This window comes from Anomalospiza imberbis, chromosome 14, assembly GCF_031753505.1.
Source record: "Anomalospiza imberbis isolate Cuckoo-Finch-1a 21T00152 chromosome 14, ASM3175350v1, whole genome shotgun sequence".
In the NCBI taxonomy this organism is placed as follows: domain Eukaryota; kingdom Metazoa; phylum Chordata; class Aves; order Passeriformes; family Viduidae; genus Anomalospiza; species Anomalospiza imberbis.
Window position 1 is genome coordinate 180,656 of NC_089694.1, and position 27,974 is coordinate 208,629.

At 37.0% G+C, this 27,974-nt stretch overlaps 1 protein-coding gene across 1 annotated transcript; it reads left to right on the plus strand.

Moving 5' to 3' along the window:
- The first annotated feature begins 4 nt into the window (after positions 1–4).
- LOC137482277 (transmembrane 9 superfamily member 2-like) lies at positions 5–27,963 on the plus strand. Its single transcript, XM_068204511.1, has 17 exons — positions 5–213; positions 587–654; positions 1,959–2,052; positions 3,628–3,755; positions 3,982–4,111; positions 5,033–5,160; positions 6,355–6,466; positions 8,599–8,678; positions 9,577–9,685; positions 12,893–13,025; positions 14,098–14,217; positions 14,396–14,453; positions 17,333–17,492; positions 18,164–18,315; positions 19,243–19,354; positions 19,754–19,925; positions 27,324–27,963. Exons 1-17 carry the CDS (start codon positions 97–99, stop codon positions 27,389–27,391), a joined length of 1,941 nt encoding a protein of 646 aa, XP_068060612.1. The 5' UTR covers positions 5–96; the 3' UTR covers positions 27,392–27,963.
- Positions 27,964–27,974: the final 11 nt, after the last annotated feature.

Below are 27,974 nucleotides of genomic sequence, written 5' to 3' on the forward strand. Positions count from 1 at the left end.
CTCCGACTGTGCTGGGGCCGCCTCCGCAAGGCGCTGCCCAGGGCGCTCGGGGCTGCAGCTGCGCCTCATGGTGCCTTTGCCCGTCCAGGCTGCAAGATGAGGCTGCTAGTTGCCGCAGTCTTGCTGGTGGCGCATCTCGGCGCCGCCTTCTACCTGCCCGGATTGGCGCCTGTCAGCTTCTGTGAGGAGAGCGAGGAGACCGAGAGCTGCAAGGTGAGCGCCCGCACGGGCGGGCCCGACGCGGGCCGGCCGCTCGCTCTGCCCCCGCGGGGCTTCCGCGGTGAGGGGACTCCGCGGGGTGTTCCCAATCCCGCTGCTCAGAGATGTCCTCCCGCGGGCGGCAGCATTTGCTCCGGGAAGACAGGCACCCCTAGCTGATATTCCCTTTTCCCGCTGAACTTTACAGCCAGCGCTGGGAGGACCCTTAGCTCCTTGTTCCTGGCGTGGCCGGGGCCTGTCAGCAGCCAAGGGTAACTCCAGCGTTGGCTAGCAGCATGTGCTAGTTAGCCATGCGTTTCGTACCAGCCACACGTTTGTTTCTGAAAGTCCGTATTTTCGAGCTTTTTGTCCTCCTTTCCTGTTTCAGTCACTAATTGAGCTATTCGTGAACCGGCTGGACTCTGTTGAATCAGTTCTGCCATACGAATATGATGCGTAAGTACATCCCAACAGTTTTCCAGAAGTGTTTGGACAGGCGCTTTTCTGTTACTGTAAAGTTGTCGGTATTTTGGCTGTAGGAGTGGAAGAGCGAATCCGGTGCTCAGTGGCAGGAATGAAGTACAAGAGGGTGGGAAGGATGAAGGCCACACCTGTGCCACCTGACCGTCCTCGGTTATTGTTAGAAAAAAGGCTGTAGGGTTTCTTAGGGGTGCATTTTTTTGAGCTGAGTACAAGATTTAGTATTGACTGTTTGATATATTTGAAAGTTCTTTCTGTTAGGCAAATCTAGTGCATAAGATGTTTTGAGTTCTTTTTTTTCCTGATAATTGAAAGAAACTTGGAGACTAGTCTCTGTTAACTTTCCTTTTTTTTTTTTTTTTTACCAAAGCTCTGTAGCTAATTCTTGGTTTGTTGGTTTTGGTTTTGTTTACTTTGATTCTTCTATATGAAAACTTCTATCTGCTTTTGCAGATATTTATAGGCCTACAAAGTGATGATAAACAATATGATTTACAGTCTTGATGTTGGGCACAGAAAAGATAACTTGCAGGTGTTTTAATTCTTTCCCTGAGCAGTGCAGCAGTAGAAATAAGACCAAAGACTAGCTAAGAAATCCCCCATCTCTATTTCCATTAAACTTTATGGAAGCCAGTGAATTTAGGACCATTGATTGAGGAAAAGCACTTATGTACCAAAGATGTGTATGGGTTTATTTGTTGATATGTTGGGGTTTTTTAACATAACCTGCTGCTACCTGTGTTTAATGAAAAGCCAGAATGGTTACATTCTCCCACATTCAGCAGTTTCAGGCTGTATGTAGCTGAAAAGAATTGGTGAATGGTGTTTGACAGTGTGGCACTGTTAAAACTAAAAGCACTTTCCTTCTTTGAAATGTGTTTCATGTTAAATGCTATTTGTAAATATTCCTTTAAGAAAGGAGTGTAGTTTTTCAGAATTTTTTTTGCAGGAGAAATGAAAAGTCTGTAGCACAGTACCTTTTTTCTCCCACAAAATGAAACATTCTGTTGTTTGTTTAAATTGCCATTTGAAAAGGGTGGGTGAACTAACCATTGTGCATTTTGTTAAAGATATGCTGGAATACGTATTGGTTGAAATTGCTATTAAAATAGATGCCAGCTTTCTTTGCAAAGGCTCTCAGATTTTTAACTCCTGGTGTCTAAACTGATAAAAAAATCATGAAAACTATTAAGGACATAATTTAAGAATTTGTTTTAGGTTGATATTTACAGTTATATGTCAATTAAAAGTAAAAGGGAACCTTTGCTACTTTTTTCCAGTTTTGACTTCTGTCAAGATAAGGAAGAGAAAAGACCATCAGAAAATCTTGGACAAGTGCTGTTTGGGGAGAGAATAGCATCGTCTCCATATAAGGTTATTTTATCCCTTGAAGTTGATTGTGTTTAAATTTGATAGCCTTTGTTCTGATAGCCATAAACATAGCTGAAGATTTGATGACTGGGTGATTTTTTTTGTTTATATTTTTTAATATAACCACTATGAAGTTTGTGTAATAAAACCCAATAAAACTCCTCCCAACCCAAAGGCATCTTAGGTTGGCTGATTACAGTTAGGAAACTGAGGCAGTGATCACCCTTCTTGCCTGTTGCTCTGTGGTAGAGAAGTCCAGAAACTGTATCTTAGGCAGTTATTTAATAGCTGGATGTAAGGTGTGCTAGATGATGTGAAATAATTGGTTTATTAAATGTAACATTGGAGACTATAAAGTGGTAGTTCAGGAACTGTTTCATATACTTGGTTGTAGTATTGGGCAACTTCCAGAGTGGGAAGGGGAAATTAGGTTATGGCTCACTTGCAGCTTTTCTCTGCTTGTACATACTTATCATCTGTTGTCTGAAACCAGATTTTTCAGTGTTGATGCATATCACTTGGAACCTTCTGTAAAATAAATGTATGGAAATATTTTGTGGATTGGGTATGTGGTATTTTTCTGTATCATGCCCTACATTAGCAATGACCAAATGTAGCATATCTAAAAAGCTGTGCTATCAACTCGGGACAGTTATTAGCAATGGAGGAGCTGTGGTCAAACTGTCGCTCGTGGTGTTTGAGAGCTGTATGGTGTTCAAATGCAGTTTCCTGACTTGGATTTGCCAGTGAAGCTGAAGACTGTGCTATGTGAGTGTGATGGTTGCTAGATAATCCAAATCCCTGTGAGAAAAAGAGGCAGCAGTTTCTGACTCTGCTGCTGCTCAGTCTTAAGGGACCCGATCACATCTTTTCATTAGTCTGTTAAGTAGGTGATGCCCCCTCCCTTATATGAATTGCTCTTAGAAATCTCCTTGATTCTCTGAGCTAATGTAATTTTAAGTCTTATGACTAGTGGTCACAAGAAGCTTTTAAATATGTAGCATGATGGGTCATTTGGACTGGATACGTATTGAATAGATTAATTGTTATAACAACTGTTTGGCTGTACACAACAGTAATTAGAAAGTGCTGTTCCTGGTTAGCATTTGGGCCTTGATAATATTAGAATTTTCAGTCATGCTTTAAGCTCACTAACAGGTAAATATTAACTGGGTTAGAAGTTGGAGATGCAAATTTGAGTGTGTTTGTGTTAGGTGATGTCTGTGCTTGAAGCCTGGATGTTGTGCAACTTGTGCTTTTGGCAGCCATATATAACTTGGTTGTCATGTGGAAAACTAGCTAAAGTCAACATGAAACATTCAGGAATGGTGTAGTGAAAGGCTGTTTTAGACCATGATGGAATTATCAAAATAAAACAAACTGGTAAAAGAAAAAACAATACCCTTTCTACTAATTTGCATTTTTCAGTCCTAAGGGTTTCTCCTTCAGAAACTTACAGTAATGAGCTAAAGTAGCTAAAAAAACCCCTCCCTACTTTACCTGAAAAAACCCAAAATGCTATAAGATCTTTGAAGCAAAATTGAAGTGACTTTTTTTTTAATATGCTTTTTTTAACAGTTCACTTTTAAAAAGCAAGAAACTTGCAAGAAGGTTTGTACAAGATCATATGACCCAGGAAACAGTGCTGATAAAAGCAAACTGGCTTTTTTGAAGAAAGGAATGCAATTGAATTATCAGCATCACTGGTAAGCCAAGACATATGCTTGAGGTTGGTTTTATTTATTTTTCATTTGGACATTTGTTAGCTATGTTTTAAGTGGTTGCTTTCTTCCTTTTGTGTGATAGTTGTCTCTCTACTGCGCATCTTGTAGGCACTACTGGAAAGTGTGTGCATTACATGAATGTGAAATATCACTGTGAAGTGAGGTGCACCCCTTTCTAAGGATGTGTTCTTTGATGATTTCTGTCTAGGATTATCGATAACATGCCTGTAACGTGGTGTTATGATGTGGAAGATGGACAAAAATACTGTAATCCAGGATTTCCAGTAGGATGTTTTGTTACTCCAGATGGTAGAGTTAAAGATGCTTGTGTTATAAATGTAAGTGGTGGAACTTTTTTTGTTAGTATAGGGTGGTTTAATTTGTGGTTTTACTTTCAAGCTTTATTTTCCTGAGAAAGAACATGTTCGTAAACATATGTTTGTAAACATGCTTAATGTTCAGACTGTGGGCACTGACAGAGCTGAGTGCTGCTAGCGTGTGCAGTGACTCACTGATAAAGTTTTCCAAATGTTCTTACAGGTCTTTGACTAATATATAAAGCTATAAAATAATGGTGTGGGTGTTTAAAAGCCTTTAAAAATTGGGGTTTTATTCTGAAATTTCATGTGTATCCATCCTAGTACCTACTCATTTTTTGTCTGTGTCATGTTCATGGGCAAGATGTTCTTTTGTCAGTATCAGATAGAAGCTTTCTAGTGAAGTCCTAGAAATGAGCTCTGTGTTCTAGTTGCAAAAGTCATGTCTACCACAGTTTACAAGTTAAATGTGTCAGGGTTTTCCCAGGTGGCTGAAGGATAACAAACATAACTGTGACAGGGAAAATTATGTTGACAGTTGGAAATGTGTCAGTCATCCTGGGAGTTCCATTGTGAACTAGTACAATTACAGATAATAGTGATAGTTTTATCCCTCCTGGGTGAGGGACAGCACTCCTCTTGGTGAGGAGAGAGCTTTTCATGACTCTGCTCTACCACTTGATCTGCTGCTTGCGTGCAGTGCAGTCAGTTCGTTTGAGGTGTTGCATTTATCATGCACATTCAGTTTACTCTGGCTTCAGTGACCTTCCAACTCAGTTACTCCTTAGGCTCTTGAAAGTGATCTTTTATACAGGTATATTAATGTTGAAGTGTTTCCCTTTGTTGCTCCTTCATACAAAGCCAGTCGCATGAGGAAGTTCTTGACTTTTTGCGCCCTCTCCTGTTGGAGAAGTTGCTCAGTCTCCTGGTCATGTTTTGTAGTCAGAGTTTAACAAGAAGAACACTTTCTACCTCTTCAACCACGTTGACATAACAATCATGTACCACAGCGGGAAGGATGAAAACTGGCCTGGTGCAAGACTGGTGATGGCAAGACTGAGACCACAAAGGTAATTGTGCATTAAAGCATCAGGTTCTGGTACTCTGGAGTCCTAACAGCAGTTCCAGAGAGAACAGTTCCTTAGAGATGTTATTGGAGTTAATAAATTCTGAGGAACTTGTTGTTTTGACTTCTGGTAAAGCTTTCAGTGTGCTGGTTTATGTCTGGAGCTGTTTACAAGGACAGTTCCACAACTGTAAATATCATTTAACTTTGCTTTTAAAATTTTTCCTGAAGTCCCTTGTGATGGGAAAGCTGCTTATGCAGACTTTTAGAACCTGACCCAAACAACAGAGCCTTTTTCATGTTTTGGTTGATTTGTATCTGGGTATGCATGTTTTCAGATAAACTGAGAAACATCCTTTCCCTGAGTAACAGTTTCCCATGTCAGATCTGTTACCTATCTGCCAAATGTACTTTGGATGAATGTACAGGTGTATTTTTTCTTGTGTAAGTTTGTTTACAGAGGTGTAGTTGAAATACTGTGTTAACGCTGCTATTCAGAACTGCAGATGACAGCAACTAATTTCCTAAGAAGACTAACTCATTTTCTCAAACAGTAGCTGCTTAGTTTTTGTGTTGACCAGAGTGGAGGTGCAACAACTCAGAGGTCAGAAGAACACTGGAGCAATTACTTTGGCCTCTGGTAAATCTGTTTGTGCACAGTTTGTATTTATCTATATTAGAAAACTGCAGCCCAATTATAGAATTTCACAGTAGGTGGTTTTTTTTATAGCTAAACTTTTCCCCCTTTTCTGTAGAAGTTAAGTAAGTTAATAAATTGCACTACTACAGTTTCTGAAGTCATACAGACATGCTTGGTACAACATAACTTGATTGTTCTTGGTTTTTCTCTTGCAAAGGTACAGTGTTTTTTTAGTGAATTATACTTGCTATGCCAGTTTATTCCTTCCATGAGTGCCAGGAAGATTTTTCCAATCATATTCATTTTTTCACAAATCCTTTATCAGTAGCATCCCGAATGGCTGAAAAATGAGAATTTGCCTTTTCCCTGGCAGTGCAGACCACGAGGGGGCAGTTAGGTTGCACATAACCTTAATTTTGTCATTCTCTGACCAGGTGCTTTGCTTCAACCTTGAAGCTCTCCTGATGGGGGAGTATTTGTGGTTGGAGCACAATATTAAATGATTTTAAAGAAAATGTAAGTTTTTAAAAATTTTATTTAACTTCTTTTCCCCATTAGCTACAAGCATACAGATGAGAACAACTTAAGCTGTGAAGGTCCACCTATGGAGATTCCTGGAGAATTCACCAATAAACTGAATTTGGTTTACACCTACTCTGTGACATTTGAAGTAAGTATTAAATCTGTTACATGAATATGTAAATCCACAAAAGAATGAAATCAGAGCAATTGGATAACTTGCTAATAGCCGTAACTGGATTACAGCAGTGTAAATTCTGTAAGGATGGTCTCGTGAAGTATTTTTCTGAAAATCTTAACAGGTTTTTTGTTCCTGTAACTTAAGTGACACTATGAAAATATAAATGAAGGCCTTTTTTTCCCCCCTGTGTTTTATTACTAATAGAAAATTAGCAGATTGAATACCTGGAAGAGTTGTCTTTCTTGAGGTAAACTCTGCTTTCAGATTTCAGTCAGGCTGCTGAGATCCTTTAACATAAGTTAAAGAACTGTTTATATTTGGGGACGTTTTCTTTGCTAAATGTTGACTGTAAGTTCTGTCTCATGAAGTTGCAGGGTTTGTCTCATTTTTGTGTGGTTTTTATTTTGTTCACTGGCTTTTTCTTGAGTAGGTGATAATTTATTTTTTATAATTAATACTCTAATGTTTACTAATACAGTAATGCTTTATTCAGCCTGTAATGAGGTAGGAGGAAGTTGCTTTCTGGCAAATGAGTCTTTACCCCAGCATGGAAAGTGAGCCTCCTGTGGGTGTGATTATAATTTGATTCAATGTACTTCAAACCTTGGTACCTCTGTTCCAGTCTGTCCTGAAAGTGTAGTTGTTTTTCTGATGTAAGACACCAGTCTTAGAGGGTTTGGCTTGAGACCAGAAGCTTGTTTTGTACAGACAGTGAAGCAGCCATGATATGGCAACAGCTTTCATCCTGCCAAATTGAATTTGATTTGAACCAGTGACCTTGAGGTGCAAGGCTCAGTAGCCTGTTACTTTTCCCTTGAGACACCCAATCCTTCTTCAGCTCTGATTTTCCTACATGAATGAGCCTTCTTTCATGAACATTTATGTTTAAATCTTGAGGTAAATCATGATTCAGAACTTCAGTATGAACTTTGTCTGGTTACTCACGCAATGGGTGAGGTGTTTGAGTACCCACACTCTTTCTCCCTGTTGTGGAGCAGGTATGGCTCACATCCAGTGGGTTTGGATACTTCCAGCAGGTGGCACTTCAAATCTGCTTATTCTCTTTGTCATCCATAAGCCTTGGTTTGAAATAATACCTTGTGTGTTTTACTTTTTATTAGTAGTTTTGAAATAACTTGAAAGTGGAGTGTTTATCAGTGAGAAGTGTTTTTAAATAGGAAAACATCATTTTAAGTAAGCCTGACTACATAAAGCAGTAAAATATATAACTGTTTTATGGTCCTTTCTAATATGGCAGCTGACTTCTGATGAGAAAGTTATGGTGTCTGCTTTAATTAACTGACATGGACAAGGTATTTAGCACTGTGTGAAAAGCATACATCATCATGTCTCTAACGTTTAGTACACAAGTGTACAAAAATGCAAGTATGAGACGAGTTTGGTACTTAGCTGTACAAACTTAGCACCTTGTGATCAGCAGAACTTCATGCCAGTCAGGGGATAGAGTTTAGTAGCAGGACAACATGTGTGTACATCCAAAGAGAACAACTGGGGAGGACAAGGCTTGTGGGTCAGAAAGAGTCCTCAGTTGTAGACGTGAAGGTCCATCACAGGAATATCTGGAAATGAAAGTTGTCTGCCAGGAATCAGAATGGAAAATAGTCTGTGTCAGCCAACACTATTGCAGAGAGCAAGGAAGCCTGTGCTAAATCCATTAAAAGTGATGAGAAAAACATATTTCTAATTTCCCCTGGAATTTTTCTCTGGAGTATGTTTGACAAAGTTGAAATTTCAAGATCAGTGTGCTATGCTGGGACATTCTTCTAGTGATGGCATAATTGTTTTTCAGCAGTTGGGATCTGCAGGCAGCTACATGCCAAATCATGGAAAGGTGAGGCTTAGTGAAGCCTAATTTAAAGGTAGAAGATGTGCATAGGAGATTTCAATGAAAATATACTCTTTTAGAGTCTCTAGAGATTATTTAATGCAAGAGACAGGTCTTACATCCAGGGTGGACACCAAGCTTAGAAATGAATGCTGACTGGAGGGTTTGGGGAAGAGGTATGGTATGCTTATTTCCTCTTGGAGACTGCAACAAACTTGTACTTGCTTCTGTTAATTACTATTTCATTTCCTTATAGGAAAAGAATAATATTAAGTGGGCTTCCAGGTGGGACTACATTTTGGAGTCCATGCCACATACAAACATCCAGTGGTTTAGGTAAGAGTTGCATTTATTCAGTGAGTAACCTTGCAGGGGAGAGCAATTCTTAGTTGTACTTCTAGGGAGATAGAACAATGTCTGTAGGTTTTCAGTCAAGAAAATTTCTTGCGTTCATATGTAAATTAAATTTTCATCTCTTGGGAGCATTTTGTGAAAGGAATGCATCATCAGTATCGAAAAGGAAAGCAGCTTGCATTTTTTTACTTTATCATCTCCATTCTGGAGAAGTTTTGAGTCATTGCAGCTCTACAGTGTTCTTACTGTTACTTGTCTGGCTTTGACTGCCAAGTGAGAGGTACATATACATAATGCGTATTTTGTGCTCAGCAGCTGCTTACAGTAAAAAGGTCTTTTTTATGAGTAAAAGATGTATGTGAAAAGCTCTTGCTTATTTTATATCCCTCCATAGCATGGGAATGATACTTAGTAAGTATATAATTTGTGTTGAAGTGTTAATGTTTTGCAATGTAAATCTTGAAAAGACTAATCCAAATAAATTGTTCTCTACAAAATATTAAATGGCACAAAATCGATTTCATTGGTTGATAGGATTGGATGAAACCTACTTGACAGTCTGCTTTAAGAACTGTTGCTGTTTCACCAGGGAGATTATTTCTTAGCTATAAAAAGAAAAAAAAAAAAAAGAAAAGCAATATGTTACTGTGTTCAGAATGAGCAAGGTATCATGAAATACTGTTTTCCTCACTTCTGTCTCCTAAGAAGTCACAGACTTTTAAGTTGTGTACCTTTATCTTCTCCACATGGGAAAATACTGGAAGGTCTGTATATCTAAGGCTTTTCCCCAGATCTGAGTTGTATACATGTAGTATGAACTGGTACATCTCCTGAAACGGGAATAACTGGATTCAAAGTTTGACTTTTTCTTTATCTACAGTATAATGAATTCCCTCGTAATTGTTCTATTCTTATCTGGCATGGTGGCTATGATCATTCTGAGGACTCTTCATAAAGATATTGCAAGATACAACCAGATCGACTCTTCTGTGAGTAAAATTTACAGCTTTTACATGAGCACATTTTTCTGTCCGTAGTGGTGTCTGTCTCTTAGTTTTGAGTACAGTCTAGAGAGATGTATATCTATGATGAGTTTGATACATGCTAATGTCTCTGGGGGTTAAAAATTATTGGAGATATTCTGATTAACATAGGCTGATACAAATTGATGTTAACCTGTGGCTGGAAACTGTGGTGGAATCACTTTGTTCAGTTAGGAGATCATAATATTGCGGTTCATGTGCAACACAACTTCTGACCTATAGCTGTGTTAGAGCTACTTGGTATATGTGTAAATGATATTTTATTTTATTTGTAAATACAATTCCCGTGGTAATCGCTGTGTTAAACTGAGTCTAGTTTGTTTAAATTACCATCTGACTGAACCTGTTGTGAGTTCTTTTGAGATATGTACTCCTTAAAATGGGAAAGCTGCAGGTTTCTATAGTGGAAAAGAATATAACTGATTGTGAGCTGGAAATACTTGAGCAGTAGACCGAGGGTGATTTTTACTCAGCCTTTTTCTCATTGGTAAAAGTGGTATCTGCAGCTCAAAGATGAGAAGTAATGTCAGATGCAACAAAGATGTGAATTTTCACTTTTGTTGCTCTCCATCTGGTTAAAGAAATGCTTCAAAATACACAAAAATGTTTCATATTGAAACTAAAACAACCTTCTGTGAATTATGTGTGAAAATACTTTTGTTCTTCTTTGTGGTTTTAATATTGAATATCTTTTGTTAATGTAAATCCAGACAGTGATTTAAAGTGGAATGATTTTTCTCACATCCTTTAACTGATAGTTTTTGTGAGGCTTTTGTTTGATCTCTCAATTAAATTGTGTTCAATATTTTATACTGTGTTGCCTTTATTAGTTGATCATTCTTAATATGATAAAGAGCAAGACTGGTAGAAGCTTGATTAGTTTTCATGAGTAACAGCAGGGATAGGTGTGACTTTCAGAAAGCCACAGTTTTTTATTTTCTTGCCAGGTGTGAGAGACTTAAAGCTCTGTTGCAGCTCAAGGAGCTTATTTAAAAAGGTGTGAAATAATGGTGCAGAAGAGGACATGGCCTGAAGAAGATGCAGGGAAGCAAAGTAGTATCTCACATTTAGGGGATGCTAGTGATTGTACTTCAAAAGAGATCGATGCACCAGCCAATGACTGTGGTCTCAGAATGTGCATTTAATGTTTCAACTGATGCTAGCTGGCTTTTAGTGTGATGTGGATTTAGTGAGACATTCATTAGTGAAGTGTTCAGAAATCATTAGATTACTTTAAGGGTCTTATGACTAAGAGTTGGTTCCTGAACTGAAGAGAACTCATGTCAGTGTAAAGCACTCCTCTTTTTTTTTTTTTTTTTTTTCCCCTAAAATCTCTGTGATAATGACTGCTTGAATGTAGGGGACTTAAATCTTTGTTAGAATGTTTTGAGAACTAAGCTAAATTAATGGGTAAGATGAGGATTACTGCACCTTTGAAAAGTTTAGAGTAATTTTGTTCTAATATTTCTTGAAACTCTAAAATATAGCTTACTACTTTGTTCTGTTGTACAGTTCTTATCGTTATGTTCTAAGGTTAGCAATATGAAACACTGCTGAATTTTTTGAACAGAAATCTGAAAAATACTCTGACTCACAGCTAATTAGCCAGTAATGAAAGAACTTAATTAAAAACAAAGCTTTGAGACAAACTGTGGTGCATAGGTTTATACGGGATAAATCAAGGGTCTCGATCTGCCAGACTTGGTTTCCCTTTATTTCTTAAATTAAGATAATTACTATGTAGCTATTTGTTTTAAAGTTCGCATTAGAACCAGAAGGTATCTTTTGAGTGCATTTCCCAGATGAATTGTTGACAAGAATTCTGTATGAGTCATTTCAAATCTGTAAACATTTTCTGTGTTCTCTCAGGAAGTGAAGTACTGAGCATTTGTTCCTGCTTAGTGTTCACCATTTTGGAAACAGAGATTTGCTTCAGGTGGTAACCTTTGCAACTCTTTAATTCCTTACTTACAACTACCTGGGAAAAACCTTTCTTCTGTCTTACCTCAACGATTTTCTCCTCATTATCACAATTAGTTCAAGTTCAGACTTGAACGAACAGGAAGTTTTGTATTTATGCTTCTTTGACCAAACAAATCTTTCTTTGCTGGAAGAACATTGATATGTTGGAATTATACCTGGATATCTGGTATAGTTTTCTATCAGGTGTGAGGTATGGTTTTGTATTTTAATCAGCGTTATCTTGTGTTTAATAGTTTTCAATTTTTGTATTCATATATCAGCCTTTTGAGAGTCATTTCTAGCAAGCAGAGGTATCAGTATGGGGAAAGCAAAGACTGTCTTCCAGAAGAAGAAGAAAAGTTATATAATCTGTTGTAATTTAAGGTGCTCTATGTCATTCACAGGTGTGGTCTGCTTTCTTTCTTACCCTGCTTTTTTGTCAAGCTTTAATCCTAGTGATAAGCAGTCCTTTGAACTGAACTTATTATTTCTACACTGAATGGAACCTGTAGCTTTTAACTTCATGAGGAGTAGAGGGTCTTCTTGTGGGATTGATTATCTGCGGTTGTGCGTGTTAATTTTGTTGTCTGTTGTTTTTTGTGAGAGGAGGTGTCTGTTTTGAGTGTCTTTATTGTCACTCAAAACTCAAGTTTTGTTCTTCAGCAGTGGTTCCTTAGAGCCACTGGACTGAGGCTTCCCCCCCCCATTCCATCCTTTCATCCATTCACCTTTGGCAGGAGCCAGCCAGAGTGTTGGTACTTGTCCCTCACGATTCCAGGGTGCAAACTTCCTGCTGGAGTACAGAGACAGTTTATTCTTCTCCAGTATTGTCATTGAGACCAATGGACTTTGAAATCAAAACAGAAAAAAAAAAGCATGAACTAGACTGGAGTTAAAACTAAACTGAATGCTTTGTTTTAGTTTAAATTTAGAATGATGTTCTATGGTTTGACTGATTACATTTGCTTTTTCTTGCTTTAGGAGATGAGAAATTTCTTGATAAATCTTGCCTTTTTCACTGAACCATTAGGAGGTTATAAAATCAATGAGTGATGAATCAGATGCAATTAGTCTGGCTTTGGATCTTAACTGGAAGTTTATCAAACTTTAAATATGTGTTTTGCATCTTGTTTGTGTTAATTCACTACTGCATTATGTATTGCTGCTAAAGACATTGTTGATTTTATACAGGAAGATGCCCAGGAGGAATTTGGCTGGAAGCTGGTTCATGGAGATGTGTTTAGACCTCCAAGGAAGGGAATGTTACTGTCTGTCTTTTTGGGCCAAGGAACCCAAATTTTCATTATGACGTTTATTACTTTATGTAAGTAACTTCATTAAGGTGATGTGTATGTAGTGTAATAGTAGTAAGAAAGATGCAATATTATTAAACAAATTATAGAAACCTTCTTTTGGAAATAAAGTTCTTCCTTTAGTAACATAAAATATTAAGGCAATTTCATAACAGTAATTAGATAGCTTTAGTAATGCCGTTGTAATTCTTGTCATTGAAGATGTTATAATATCTGGGCTTATGCTGATTCTTCATTAATTCAGAAATCAAACTTCCTTCTTACAAGTTTCTTTTTAAAAAACACAGTTTTGCATGGTGTAAATTATCTAAGGGTCCATTAATGCAAGTTCAAAGATGTAATCAAAGCTTTAATGTTCTGGGAACTCTTTCTGTCCAAAATGTTTGACATGCAGAAGTACAAGCAAGAATGCACACCAGTGAAATAGTACTGACACAATGCTGAGATAATGACAGCCTACCATAAATAGCTGTATGTGCATGTGATTATGTAACCTGTCACAAGATGGTATTTTATTATTGGTTATCTGTAAAGTTTATGAGCATTTCTTTTTTTACTGTACAGTAGAATTGGAAAGTACACTGATTCTTAGTACAAAAGAAGAATCTTTCAAATTTTGTTTTCCAGGTTTAATTCAGATTTTGGTCTTTCATAGGGGAGCTGCTTTTTTCTATTTATTGCATGATACTGTAAGATTACTAGAATTTTCTTGATAGGCTTGTCTATCAGTGTTGATTATAACTCTGTGTCTTGCTTAGCAATGATAGTTTCCTGTGCAATCAGTGTAGTAGTATAGAAAGAAATTGGTGGCAAGAGAAAATGCTTATGATGGATGGTGGCATTTTATTTTTCAGCGTTTTGGCTATGAGAAGTTTTCTACTTAAGAGATGAGGTGGAAATAATGCATTTGAATGAAACAGTGTCATTAGGGGTATGTTCATGTGTTGAGGTTGTACAAGAGCTTATGCACTCAGCCTTCATTTAAATATGTGGTAGTGAAAGGGATAAACCTTCACAGTGATCTGTGTTACAGGGATGTTTTGACGTGTGTCCACAAATAACTAAATCTTTTTGTTTCTTTAGTCCTAGCCTGCCTTGGTTTCCTTTCTCCTGCCAACCGTGGTGCTCTGATGACCTGTGCAGTTGTATTGTGGGTCTTACTGGGAACTCCAGCTGGTTATGTGTCTGCTAGAATGTACAAGAGTAAGTACATGCATTTATTTAATGTGACACAACATGTTAAATTCAGAATTGCTGGGCTGAATATATGCCTCCAGTTGGAGCTGGTGTCTCAGACAGCATATCCTGCTTCTTGCTGCCATTCTGCAAAACAGTTGGAAATGGTCTTGACCTTGAAATTGTTTCTACTTTTTCTCCTTAGCATTCAGAGGTGAGAAGTGGAAGACCAATGTCTTGCTTACAGCTCTGCTCTGCCCTGGGTTAGTATTGTTTCCCCTCATTCTTTCTTTTATTCTTAAAGTGTAAACAAATCGGAAATGGGAAGGAGTTGGGAAAAGCCAATTGTTATGATGCTTGTCTCTGTGATTTTGTTTATGGTACTCCTAAGCTGCTGTTCCTATTGTGCATTGCCTATCTGTGAATACAAAGAAAAGTGAATTCTGAGGAGCTGGAGCCTGGTAGTTTAGAACACAGCTTCTTGGCTTCTTGTTTTGTTGTCAGGTGTGGGGATAGAAGGAATGGGGCAACTCTCTTGCAAGGTTGTGTCACAGCCTTTGGGAATCACTGCACCAGAACACTGGGCACAGTGCTGGGGTAATTCCAGTTTGGTACTGCGATACCAGGTAATTCTGGTTATGATCTTCTTACATGTAAAAAACACAGTTCACTCTCCTGTAAAAATTTAGAAAGATCAATAGAGGACAATAGGAGACAAAAACAATAAATAAAGATGTTATCGCTGGGTGTGTCTTGGCACTCGGCCAAGAGCACACCTGCTATTTTGGAAAACACCCTTTATATATAGTATTTCTATTGCATCAGCCTGTTACATATTCATAAACAATTATGCATAGTAAACTTTTCCCCAAACTAGTTTACATGTTCCAGGAGCTATTTTAGATGGCCCCTCTTTGGGTCCATCTTTTTAGAGCATGCATGTTTCTTGGCTGGGGTTTTGGCTCCTTCTCTTTATCACTTCCAGTTTGGGCCTTGGTGCACGTTGTCTTCAGAGGGTGAGTGCTGATAGTTGGCATATCTGTAGCAGGTGTCCTCCTCATATGTTCATTGGATGTTATCCCATCCAAGCAGCATTTTAACACAAGCATACTTATATCAGCTATTTCAATACTATGTCTAAGTTTAATTAACAACAGAAATAAAAGTGATATCTTTATAGCAAAGTTACTTTAACACCACACATCTAGAATACATTTTAATATTTGCAAAAAGCCAGTATTATAATATGTATCTATAACATTACATGAAGTCTGGGATGTGGCTGTAGTGTGTATTACAGTATATAGTCTGGGCAGTGCTGTGCTTGGGAAGGTCAGTAGCACTTCAATCTTTTGTTTTCTCTTAGCTCTTATGACCTTTTGTGAGAATTAGTGGGGAGAGGGAGCAGAAACTGTTTTCTTCTGCAAGTCTTCCATGTTTCTTGGATGCAACTTTGAGTACATGAAGTCATCCCTTGGCAAATATTTTTGGCAAAAGTGGAAGAAAAGATTATAAGTTTCTTAAGGTTATTTCTTCCCCCCAAAAACCTCAGAATAAATAAAACACGACTTGGCTTCAAGTAAAACAGAATTTCATCGAATGAAAGGTAATGTACTCAGTAACAACCAAGTCTAGTATTTCTGTGAGAAATCTTACTTCATACCAGAATGTGCTTTAGTCTCCCTGCTGTCATTTAGATGTTATCAGCAGAGAGAAGAAAATATATATTGAAGGAAGGAATACTGTGTTAGTCAGTTAAACTCCCATATAAATTGAGTTTCACAGAGGAAGTAAAATGACTGGGGCTGACAGAATATGAACAGATGCCCTGATTACACTGTGCTAGTTCAGTGAATTTGCATGATATCATAAACAGCCCAAGGCCTTTTTAATCTCAGATGACTGATGGGAGTTCATATTTGCAGTATTTTTTATACTTGTGGAGGGGGTAAGTGAGGTCTGTGTTATGAGCCTGGATAGATGATAAAGATTAGAAAGACTTCTAAAATGGATTTGATTTTTATTTTTTGTTCAACAAGATGCTTACACCAGGGGTCGCTTGGGTGTGCTTATTGAACAAGTCTGTTCCCCCAAGCAGTTTTGGCAAGTGTCAGGCCACTCCTAGGGAAAAGAAAGAGCCTGTCTATTGCTTTAATCTTTCCTTTTTCCTTTTTAAATTAAATACAGGGCGAGTGTTCACTTCAGGGCAGCTTAAATTCTGTCACAGTTACACTTTTTTAACAAAACCCAGACTGTGATGCACTTTACAGGACCTTTTCTGAGGCTGAATTTTCTGTGGTGTATATTTGAATCCAGGAATAATGGCAGTTAGCACAAGCTTTTTTTATATGGGGTTCCTTTGCAGAATGAACATTTTGCTTTGTTTTCAGAATGGGATGTTTGAAATCTTCATCTCACCTTGTTTCAGCAACACCTTGATTCTTGTCTCTGAGTTGTTTCTAGTTTTTGTCCAGGATATTTTGAAAATGAGGCAGATGTGTTTAACGGGGGAGGGAAGAGCAGGTCTGGAGACAAATCATGACTGATGCACTCTTTATTTAAATTCTCCAGAAGCATGGGCTACTTAGTATGTGTAACTCCATGCTTATACAAATATTTCTGTTGTAGAGCAGAGCCCTCTTTAATCCCCCCTTCCCCTTGTGACACAAACTGCAGCAGCACATTGGAGTCCATGTTGTGAGAGTCCATGGGGCTTCCTAAGTAGGAGATTTTGCTATTACTGTATTTATTCAGAAGGAATTTACTATTTATAAGGGACATAAATAAAAAAAAAATTTATGGTTTTAATAGGAAACAAGGTACAGATAAGGAGTTTTTACATTTATTCTATATTTTTCCATTCTTTTTATAGATTTTTTCAGTGGCATGATTCTGTTACTTTTTGGTGTTATGTACAGAGTCTTTATTTAAATAATGGCTTTACCATTGGTACCTGCAAGCATTGGCTGGTGCAGGCATTTTTACTTTACCTGCACCAGTGGTGAAAAAAACTAGGACTGTTGGGAAATTGATAAATTGAAAGAAGCTACATTTATTAATTAACTAATTTACATTTTGTAATACTAAGTGATATTTCTTCTTTCTTGAATATTTTAATATATTTTCTGATCTTATTTTTCAGGATTGTCTTTGCTGATTTCTTCATTATGAATCTCATTCTGTGGGTGAAAGGCTCCTCAGCTGCCATCCCTTTTGGCACTTTGGTTGCTATCCTTGCTATGTGGTTTGGAATTTCAGTCCCGCTAACCTTTGTTGGTGCCTATTTTGGCTTCAAAGAGAAGGTATGGCCCTTTGAATACAGATTTGAAATACACCTGTCCTCTGTAATTGAGCCATTGAATCTCTAAGCAAGAGTTCTTGACAGGGTCTGGTTGGATTGAAGCATCTGTGATCCCATGATTGTAAAATGATATTTTACTGTCTTGATATTGAAACAGAGTGTGTATTTGCAATGTCATACCAAACCAAACCATTTTTTTCAGTCCATTCACTAGAATCAGGTTTTAGTAACGTTCTTGGAGCTCTTACTTGCTTTTTGTGCTTCAGCAATAGTAATAGTATTGCTGAGTAGTATTGCTGGTAATATTGCTGAGTTTGAGTTCTGAGAGGCTTCAGTTTTTTACTTCAGTAGTTTGAAGTAATGCCAGATAGCTAAGAAAAAGGCAATGTTATTGGATTTTTTAAAATTTTATTTTGTTTTTAGTTAGGGTTTGAACAGATTTATTTCCTTTGTGTTCTGCTTTGATTACTGGCCCATAGATGGAATATCTAAAGCACATGTGCTTTTTCCTAGTGATGGACATCAACTTTGTAGGTTTTTTTATTTGATAATTTGTGGTGGCTTATGAATGAAAATATAGTTATGTTTATCAAATTGTTATATGCTAATACTAGGGAAAAGTAATCTTATTTATGATGTAATAATTAATCTTCTATTTTTTTTTTTCTGCAGCCTATTGAACATCCAGTGCGTACAAACCAGATTCCTCGCCAAATTCCAGAGCAGTCATTTTTCACAAAGCCATTGCCTGGTATCATCATGGGTGGTATCTTACCTTTTGGCTGTATTTTTATTCAACTTTTTTTCATCCTGAATAGCATTTGGTGAGTATCACTTTTTTTTCCCCTCTATTTATACAGGTTTGATAATACACATGGTGAGTTTGAATATCCCAAAGCAAATAATATAAGGAATAAACCAGTTTTGAAAGTTTTTGATAATTTTGCAGATTTTATGGAATTTCCGGAGTATTTATATTTATTTCTGTGCTTAGAATTGACAAAACTAATTATTCTTAGGGAGAACTTCAAAGTATTATATGAGAGTCCTATTTCCTTGTTTTATCTTCCTGGCTCTGTACAGCACTAATGTGGTTTCATACTGTTGTGGTTAGGTAGAGCCTAATCCATTGTGTTACTATATTATGATTTATGAAATTAATGTGATCTAGCAGTTTCAACTGTGTAGATCAGTATCAGGTCAAGGTCTTGGGATTCCATGTTCTGCAAAACAAGACTCCACTCCCTATGAACAATCCACTCCACTCCTAAATCTTGAAAGACCTAATCAAGCTGTGAGTGAAAAATTAAATCAGTGCAATCTTTCATTAGTTTCACAATGTAAATGTGAAATGTCTAATACATTGTTGTTCAATGGGAAATATTATCCTAAAGGTGCCAGGTTTTTATGATGTCATCTAAAACCATGTATAGGTTGAGTGATCTTACAGAACAGTTTTCTAAATGGGTAATGTAGCTGTGCTGAAAAACATATTCAGCTGACAAACAGGTATATTGTGGACTTTCATAGTTGAAGTTAGCAAATTCTTAAATTTTCTCATTCTTTATCCTATGAAAGGGAAGCATGGAGGGAGTATGCAACTAATACTCCCTCTGTCAAATCCTGTAGTGCAGTAATTGTCACCTTCACTCAATAAAGTTAACTCAGAATCTGGTAATGTGATACTATAAATTAACTCAGAACTTCAACCAAAAATGAGATTCATGTTTTTATTTTTTTTTTAATTTTAGGTCTCATCAGATGTATTACATGTTTGGATTCCTGTTCCTAGTTTTTATAATTCTTCTAATTACATGTTCGGAGGCTACAGTTTTGCTGTGCTACTTCCACCTGTGTGCAGAGGTAAAAGTTGCAGTTCTGATGTAGATATGACTGGTAGCTGGAAGATGTTAGAAATACAGGTGAGGTATTCACATACACTGTGAAGTGCTGGACACTGTGAACTGATTGCATGTTCAGCCTTGGCATGCCTGTCTTAGCCACTCTTCTGAAATGTGCCTTTTGCTTTAAACAGCTTTGATCTTAGAGTGGTGTCATCTTCCCAGTGGAAGCTATGCAGCTGACTTTGAAGAAAGAAAATATCTATACGTCATGTTGGAATTTTTCTGAGCTAAATTTTACAGAATTAAATGTGTTTCATAAGACAATGTTAATTTTTCACCATCTTATATTCCATTTCCATTTCCTATATTCCATTTCCTACATGATGATTCTTAGTGAGCAGTTTATTGTTTGTTTCAGGACTATCACTGGTGGTGGAGGTCGTTCTTGACCAGCAGCTTTACAGCAGTTTATCTCTTTATCTATGCAGTCCATTACTTCTTCTCCAAACTCCAAATCACAGGAACTGCCAGCACCATTTTATACTTTGGTTACACAATGATCATGGTCTTGATTTTTTTCCTTTTCACAGGTAAGTACAATGTTCAAACTAAAATTAATATAGAGGGCTCTGGTTTTGAAATGAGAAACATTAGGTGAAATTTAGATTACATGAAATATTAAATACAATTTATGACTCTTTAGGTGGTGTTACTTACATGGTTTGTGACACCACACAGCACAGTAAGATTTTTTTTTTTACACTTTATTCCTAACTTGAAATTACATTTATTTATGGTAGAATTAATTTTCCTTTATTGAATATCAAACCTTTATATTTTCAAAGGCCTTCTTTTGTTAATTTTGGGTATTAACTTGATTCTGGATTTCACAGTTGGTTCTAGAAGTTCTGTAGTTATAGAGATAATTTCACTCTGCTATGGAGGATAAAAGATATTTTCAGCTTTCACAATGAGCAAGTGAAGGAGGCTGGTGCTGGGGAAGAAGTGAATGCTGACAAGATAGTACTGTTAGAGTTGTCTTACCTGCTTGTTAAACCACTTCATAATGATGGAAATGTACCTTAACTGGAGGAACCCGTTTGAAATATGGCTCTCCAGTGTTGTCCAATTTTTCTGATGTAAATCATGCAGACAAAGTATCTTCCACAGGATTATTTTAATGTTCATAGTCACTTGACTGAAACAATAATTTTGAGGCTGATTTGATGAGAAGTACTGCTGCTGTTGTATATGTAGATTTTACACATGAAGTCAGATCTTTTAGGTCACTGCTTGGCTTCATGAAATACTGCAATGGCAGAAATAGAGAAAATGCTTGTTCACATATGATGGGCTGTGGATGAAAACAGCCGTGATAGTCAGTCCAAAAATTTGTAATAGAGGATTTCTCTGTGGATGGCATGGTAGTTTATATTGTTACATTTTAACTTCTTTTGCCTGTTTGTTGAAAGCTGCTGTGATTACTTTGTGTTCACTTTGTGAAATGCATCTCTTAGTTAAATGCAGTTGAAAAAGAGTGGCTGAAATAGGTAATGAAGATAAGTCTTAGCGACAGACTTCAAGTTTGTCAGTGTACAGGGAGAAGGACCTCTTTCATCCTTATGTATTTAATTTTCCTAGTACTGGTTGACACAAGGCAAAAAAAACCACTTTTCATAAAAACCTGAAGAAAATTCCTGTATGTGTTTGAACAAAGCAGTTATGCTGTAGAAATGATATTGAATAATAGTAACTGTCACTTATTGCTGATTTTTGTTCTTTAGAAATGTGTCTCTTCTAAGGAGGACAATAAAAGTTCTCAAATGAAGCGGGGGAAAAAAACAAGGAGGATTCAATTTTTCTGTTTTGTAATTATTAGAAGGCAAACTTGGAAGTTTACATATTGCCAGTTAAACCTCTGCTTAAATTGTGGTGAAACAGACAAGCTCCAGATGTCTTCTATAATATATATATATTGATCTATATTTTAAAAACCCCAAAAATGATAGTCTAAAATGTTTTTTTTTACTTTTATGTGTCTGGGTTTTAGCATAGGTTAGTTGCTATCCTGCCAATTTCAATACCACTTATAATATGCAAATTGGTAGAATTAAAAATGTCCCTTTCATATATATAAAATGATAATTGAAATTGTCATGGCAGCTGCTGAAATGGTAATCAAAGCTTCAGATTTGCTCATCCTGGAGTTCTTGGTATGAAGGCCAGTGAGGCCCCTGAAGTACAATAATAAACTGTGCTGCTGTTACTTTTGCAGCGTCATCTTTTTCTTTTGAAAAAACCCACAATGGTGCTCCCTAAGCTGTTTTTGTAGCTCATGAGGAAAGCTACTACATAGCCCTCCTTTTGTTTTTTTACATTTAATAGAACAGCTAGTCACTAGAAGGCTAATGGGTACAACAGATACACGGAGTGCATAATAAATCCTTGCTAATGTAAAATGCTGTGATAATTTTTCCATATTCAGTTAGGTGATGGATTTTGGGCCTGAAGTGTAAGCTGTTCTAGACAAATGGCACAAACTGTAGACACCTAGTTATGCTTTGTTTTGTAAAATATTCCTTAGCAGGCATGCTTTTAGAAAATAAGGGTTCAGTCCTTCATAGTTTCTGGACATGAAAGAGTTTGCTAATGTAATGTTACACATGGTTTGTATTAATAGCCTTCCAAAAATGGGACCTTGATCTGTTCCACTTAAATTAGCACTAGATATTTTGGTTTTCTCTATTTTTGCCTACTAGGTCTCAGCAACACTGACAGAAATATAAGGGGCAGTGTTAACACCTCCTCCATGGCAGTGCATTGTGTTACCCAAGACATTTCAAAAGGGATCGTAATGAATAAGTAAATAGGAACTGAATGCTTGTATACCAACACCAACAGTAATACAATTTGACTAGTGAAATCTGATGGTGTGCACACCCAAACAGACAATTGGATTTTAATGTACAAAGTGCAGCTAATCTTTGAAGAAATAACAAGTGTGGTTGGGTGGGGGTAGCTACATTATTACATGTATTTTATTTGTGGAGGCAAAAAAATCCTGAACATAGTCAAAGCATGTTCCTTTACAGTGACCTCTATTTTTGAACATCATTTTCACTTGTGAGTTAATGCCATTTTCAAAATTGAGTTTTGATCTTCTGGGTAGATTGTGTTTCGAATCTGAGATTCTGAAGCACCCACCACTGTGCAGTGATTGAAACCAGTATGACACAGAGAGCTTTTAAAGTACATGAGAAGTATCAGCCAAGTGCAGAGTGCTTTTCTGTTTGCTTTCTTACAATTTGCTCGTGCTTTGAATTCTTCTTTCTTCATTAAACAATAAAGCTAGAAGAGATGAGTAGAGGAGAAGAGTCTACTTAATGTATTTTAACATTATTCTTTGCAATAATCCTTGTTTTTAATTTTGAATTTAATCTGGTTTACTAATAACTGTCCCTTACTCAGATGCTGGCTTTGTGTATAGCATCTTGTTTCTGTGTATCAGAAAATGGTAGTGTATATATTGCAGACCAGACTATTCAGCAGAATATAAAGCAGAGGACAAGATCATCAAAAAACAATGGAGGTGTCAATGTCTCCCCACTACCTATAATGGGATTTTTGGACATACCTTGCTTCTTGGCTAAAGAAGTGTCTTGGGTTTGTGAGTTTTAAATGGCTCCTGCAAAAGGTCTTTTACCTTTACCTCCCTAGAATGGTCAATGACATGCAGCGAGCTGCTGCACACTGAGATGGCATCACTTTCCTAGGCTAGTAGGGATTATTTTAAAAGGTAGAATCTTAAAATATGCAGGTCACCTCCTTAGGGGAAAAATAAGGATCTATCCCACAGCAGTGAGTTCTTCAATGCAGACCGTTCAAGTGCTTTTACATGCAGTTTAAGATGGTGAATAGTTAAGATTGGGTGAAGTAAACACTAGCCAAGAAACTAATGTGTTATATTGGATTAAACTAAACAAACGGATTATAAAGACTCATTGGAGGAATTGGTGTTAGGTTTGGTGCTGGGTCGTTTGATAGAGATGTGCATATGAAAGATGTAAAAACCTTAAAAGGTAAAGGAGTTTAGACTAATCAGAAAATGTAATGGTCTCAACTCTTGCAACTAGGGGGGTATTTTACTTATTTGTTTGTGATTTTAGTTTGTTTGTTGCTTTGTTTGGGTCTTTTTTGTTGTTGTGGTTTTTTGGTGGGGTTTTTTTTAAGTACTTAGTGTTAGGATTTTTTTTAACAGCTTTCCCAAAAATGCCTTTGGGTATCTGTAATGTTTTGTTCATTGGTGTCTGTCAGAGAAGCCTGAGCTGCACAGGTGTGCTTCTTGTTGATAGTGCTTCAAAACTTGGGTTTCAGTTTGAATGTGTTTTGAAAGAGACAAATAAAAGCAACATCCTGGTATGGTCTTATCTAAACCTTACCTAAATACTTCTCCTGTTCTAATAAGAGGCTCATTTTAATAAGGGATGATTTTAATTTTGGTGCAAGATGAGCTTAGAAAAATGGTCAAGATTGAAGTGCTACCTATGCTCTTCAAGAAAATACATTTCAAGCCATGCAATGTGATATGGCAAGGCTGGATTTTAACTAGTGCCACTAATAATAGCAATTCTACTGTGTAGAGATTGGGGTGTAAGAAAGAGAGTTTGCAGTTATCTGTGTTTTAAGAATGGCTTTAGTCAAAGTATTTAAAAGGAGAATCTGAAAACCTGTGGTACTTGTCCGCACCAGCCTAAAGATTCAGTATGAAGTGCTCAAATCTGGAACAAGTGACAAATTTGTGAAATGGGTTAAAACACAGAAAATGTGGAAAGCATTCTGGCTAGAATTTTCAAAGAAGCCACACTAGTTCAGAGCTATTTTTTCCCCACTTGCTATTCATTTGCAGATCCCTTTGACTGGAGTATTTATTGCTGTGTAGGAAATCAGAAGCAATTTTACTGCTTTACCGTTTTTGGGCCTTATAGTGTTCATGGAATCACAAGCATCCCAAGGGCTGAGGAGGAAAACACAGAATTTCAGTGGAACCAGGTGCTGTGCTGTGGTTCATATTCTTAAAAATAGAGGCAAAAAATTAGCTTTTTTTTTTTTTTTTTGCACTAACATAAGCAATCATGTAGGTAAAGCTACTGTTCAGGAGAACCTTATAAATAATGTTCTCTTACCTTATGTTAATTTCTGTCCAGTAATACTGGTTGTAATGTCAACACAACTCTGCTGACCTGAGCCTTTAGAAGCTTCTAGTCTATCTGGCCCATGTGCAGTTGTTGATTTGGTGTGATTCATTTGCACTCCTAAATCTGCAGTTGAATTTTTAACCTAGTTGAAAACGAGTTTTCAACCTATTTTGTGCCAGCACCTTTAAACCATTCTGGTCTTAGAGCATCAAGTGGTTCTTTAGGAGACGTACCTTTGACAGATGATGGGGTCTTTAGTATGATGTTCTGTTTTTGATGTTTCTGGTCCTTAGAGCTATCCATATATGGAGTTTGTAGATATATTTGTTCATGGGAGGGAAGAAGAAATTACGGTGCTGTTTAGCCCCAGTTACTGATGTAGAGGTAGCAACAGAAGGAATCTGTGCTCATCAGAGAAGGTTCTGACTACCTCTGTCTTGGTGATGAGTGTTGCCTTTCTTTCCTGAATATATGATTCAAATCTGGTATCTGACAAACATTACCACTTAAAAAGTGTCTTACTCTGCTTCCATTACATTGGCAAAATTTTTGATAAAGTTTGCAAAATGAGCAGGGTGTACTTGGTCTTTGATCTGCTAAACAGACTTTTTAGGAGGGGGAGTTGAAAATCAATGTTACTGAAACCTGTGAAAATCTGTTTATAGATAAAATGATTGTTCACAGTGTGAAGTCTTCAAGTTCTGTTATGACTGAGGCAATGTTTTATAGAAAACTGATGTATTCTATAGATTCAGACTAACAAGTATCGGAGGAAAATATGTAGATTTAGAGTGTGTTCCCATACTAAGTTGTGGCATGCTCAGAAAACTATGGTAGCTGTCATTCTTAGGATAGTTGTACATTTTTGTTATGATAGTACACTTTTGTTCTAGAACAGCAGATAAATTTTTAAGGTATCTAATCTGTTAAACATTTGGAAGAAACTGCTTTCAAAGCCATAAAAGGCTTGGAGTGGGCTATTTTATAAAAACAACCCGGCAGCAGAGACTGAGAACCATTATTGGAACAAAACTCTGAGAGTAAGGTGTAGAGTAACAAAATATTGGAGTATTTGACACAGTAGGAAAGAGTGAGATATGACCATGAACTGCAAAGACTTAGTGATGTCAAGCCTACAAAGGAATTACATTCCTTGTGTGGTTGCTGTCTCATCTCCTATCAACAGCCATAAATCTGCTGTCTCCTACTGTTTCAGAGAACAACAACTGCAAACTTCGAAGGAAAGGGTAATTTGTGTTATATAATAATAGTCTGTCAAAAAGCCTTTAACTGAAAATATACATGGTAGCATGAGGAATGTAAGAATTGGCATAGAGATAATAAGCATCCCAAGATGGGTTGCTTGCTTGGGAAATGTGTAGATGTGGTCTGAAGGACAGAAATGTAACTCATGTAAAAATCCCGAATGCTTCATAAAGAATCTTCTAGTTATTAATCTTCAGTCACAATAGTGAAAGAGTTTGGAGCTGATGTTAAACATGGGCTGTACAGACAGAAGAGGATAATATAAAGCTGAAGGAGCTGAGTGCATAATCTTGCGACTGCCTGCAGTGGAGCTGGGAAGCGCTGTCCCAGGGCTGGCATGTAGCGGTGTTTTTGAGAGGGACCTCAGTGCAACTGAGGTCTTCCCTTTCTTTGTCTGTTCAGGGTTAACATCTCTGGGCAGTTTACAACTAGGTAAACGTGTGACAAGCAGTGCATTGCTTCCTTTAGAGGCTGAAGACTAAATTAATTGGGACTGTCTCCTTGCATATGAAGTTCTTAAAGTAATTTAAAAGTAAACATGATGGACAGTTGTTACACTACGGCACGAAATAACTCAGAGACGCATGTTATGTAAAAGAGGGAAGAAAAAGAACTAAAAGAGAGGATTTTATTTTCTGACTCCACTATATATAGAATGTCAAAAGTGACAGTGGATTGGAGGATGAAATTGCCACTTCTCCAACCACACTGGTTCAACCAACAGTCCATCAATTCTCTTCACCCACAAAGAAGAATGCAAAACAATCATTATTTACATGAGCTGTGTGAGAAAATTCAGTAGAAATAGGTAAACATCAGAAGGTATATAAAACTTTTAGAAGAATTTTAAAACTCTCAAAAGAACAAGGCAACACACAGTGTCTTTGCAGTTGCTCAGTAATAGTGACTGTCGATGAAAACCACAAATTTGTTCGTCAGTTTAAAAATAGAAAATTGTTATATACTAATCTCATTCAGTGTTTTGGTTTGTCACTGCTGCTTTCACTTGCTGCTTGCTTCCTGCTGCTGTAGCACACAGAGCATTCCTTTGCCAAAAGGAAGCAACAGGATACACAGAAGAAGAAATTTCTATTCTCAAGTATAAATAGAGCACGATGAATATAAAACTGGGACAGGTGAATTTTTCCAAGGCCTACTTATGTGTCATAATTCACAGGCAGCAATGAAGTATTGTAAACTTAAAAAAATCAGATAGGGGCTGGCTTGGCGTGTTTATAAAAGTCAGTTTCTGAATTGATGCTTGTGGCCCTGCTCATAGTGATGGCAACATGGTCATCGGCGGCTTAAATGTACGTGAAGCAGCCTGGTCCCTAAAAGTCATCTTTGATCTAAATCAATAACCTAGCCTGAGGATGAATGTTTGTTGTTAAATTTAAGAAGTGGTGTTTTTCTGGGTAGTTAGCTGGATGACAGTGTTATATTCTGTCCAGCTGGGAAGTACATGTTAGATTTCTCTCTCAGGGCAAACTGGGAGATAAACTAACCATTTTTACTTTCTTGTTTCAGGGACTATTGGATTTTTTGCCTGCTTCTGGTTTGTAAGTAAGATTTACAGCGTTGTGAAGGTGGACTGAAAAGCTTCAAAGTGTCTTTTGAACATATCCTCCTTGCTGTTTGATAATTTTTACCATGTATTGAGAAACATCCTATGTAACTATTCTAATTTGTAAAAGTGGAAGACCAGACCACAACATAAAATGCAGATTTTTATTGAAGAAAATGGCACCATTGCCATTTTGATATAAACAAAAATGTTTACATCAGTATACTCCTTGAACATGTTCATTTTAGTAGTTCAAAAATTATATCCAAAATTTGATTTAGGACGAATAAGAATTCTGTGAAACAGTTTATTTGAAAAATTGAGTGCATTTTGCAGTCCTCCAGCTGCATTTCCTTGTGACTAGGGTTTGGGTTTTTTTGTTACCTCTTTTGGTTACCATTTATATACCATGAAAGCCTAGGACTGTCAAGTAAATCTATGTAAAATGTGAATTTTTTTAACTAAACTATGATTGTACATATTATCCTGCACCTTCTTTACAACTAGGTTATCTTCTTACAAGTGTACATGCATTTAGTGTAATGTAGACTTTATTAAAAATATTGACACTGGTTTTTGTTCAAATAAAACTGCACAACTCCAGCTGACGTGTT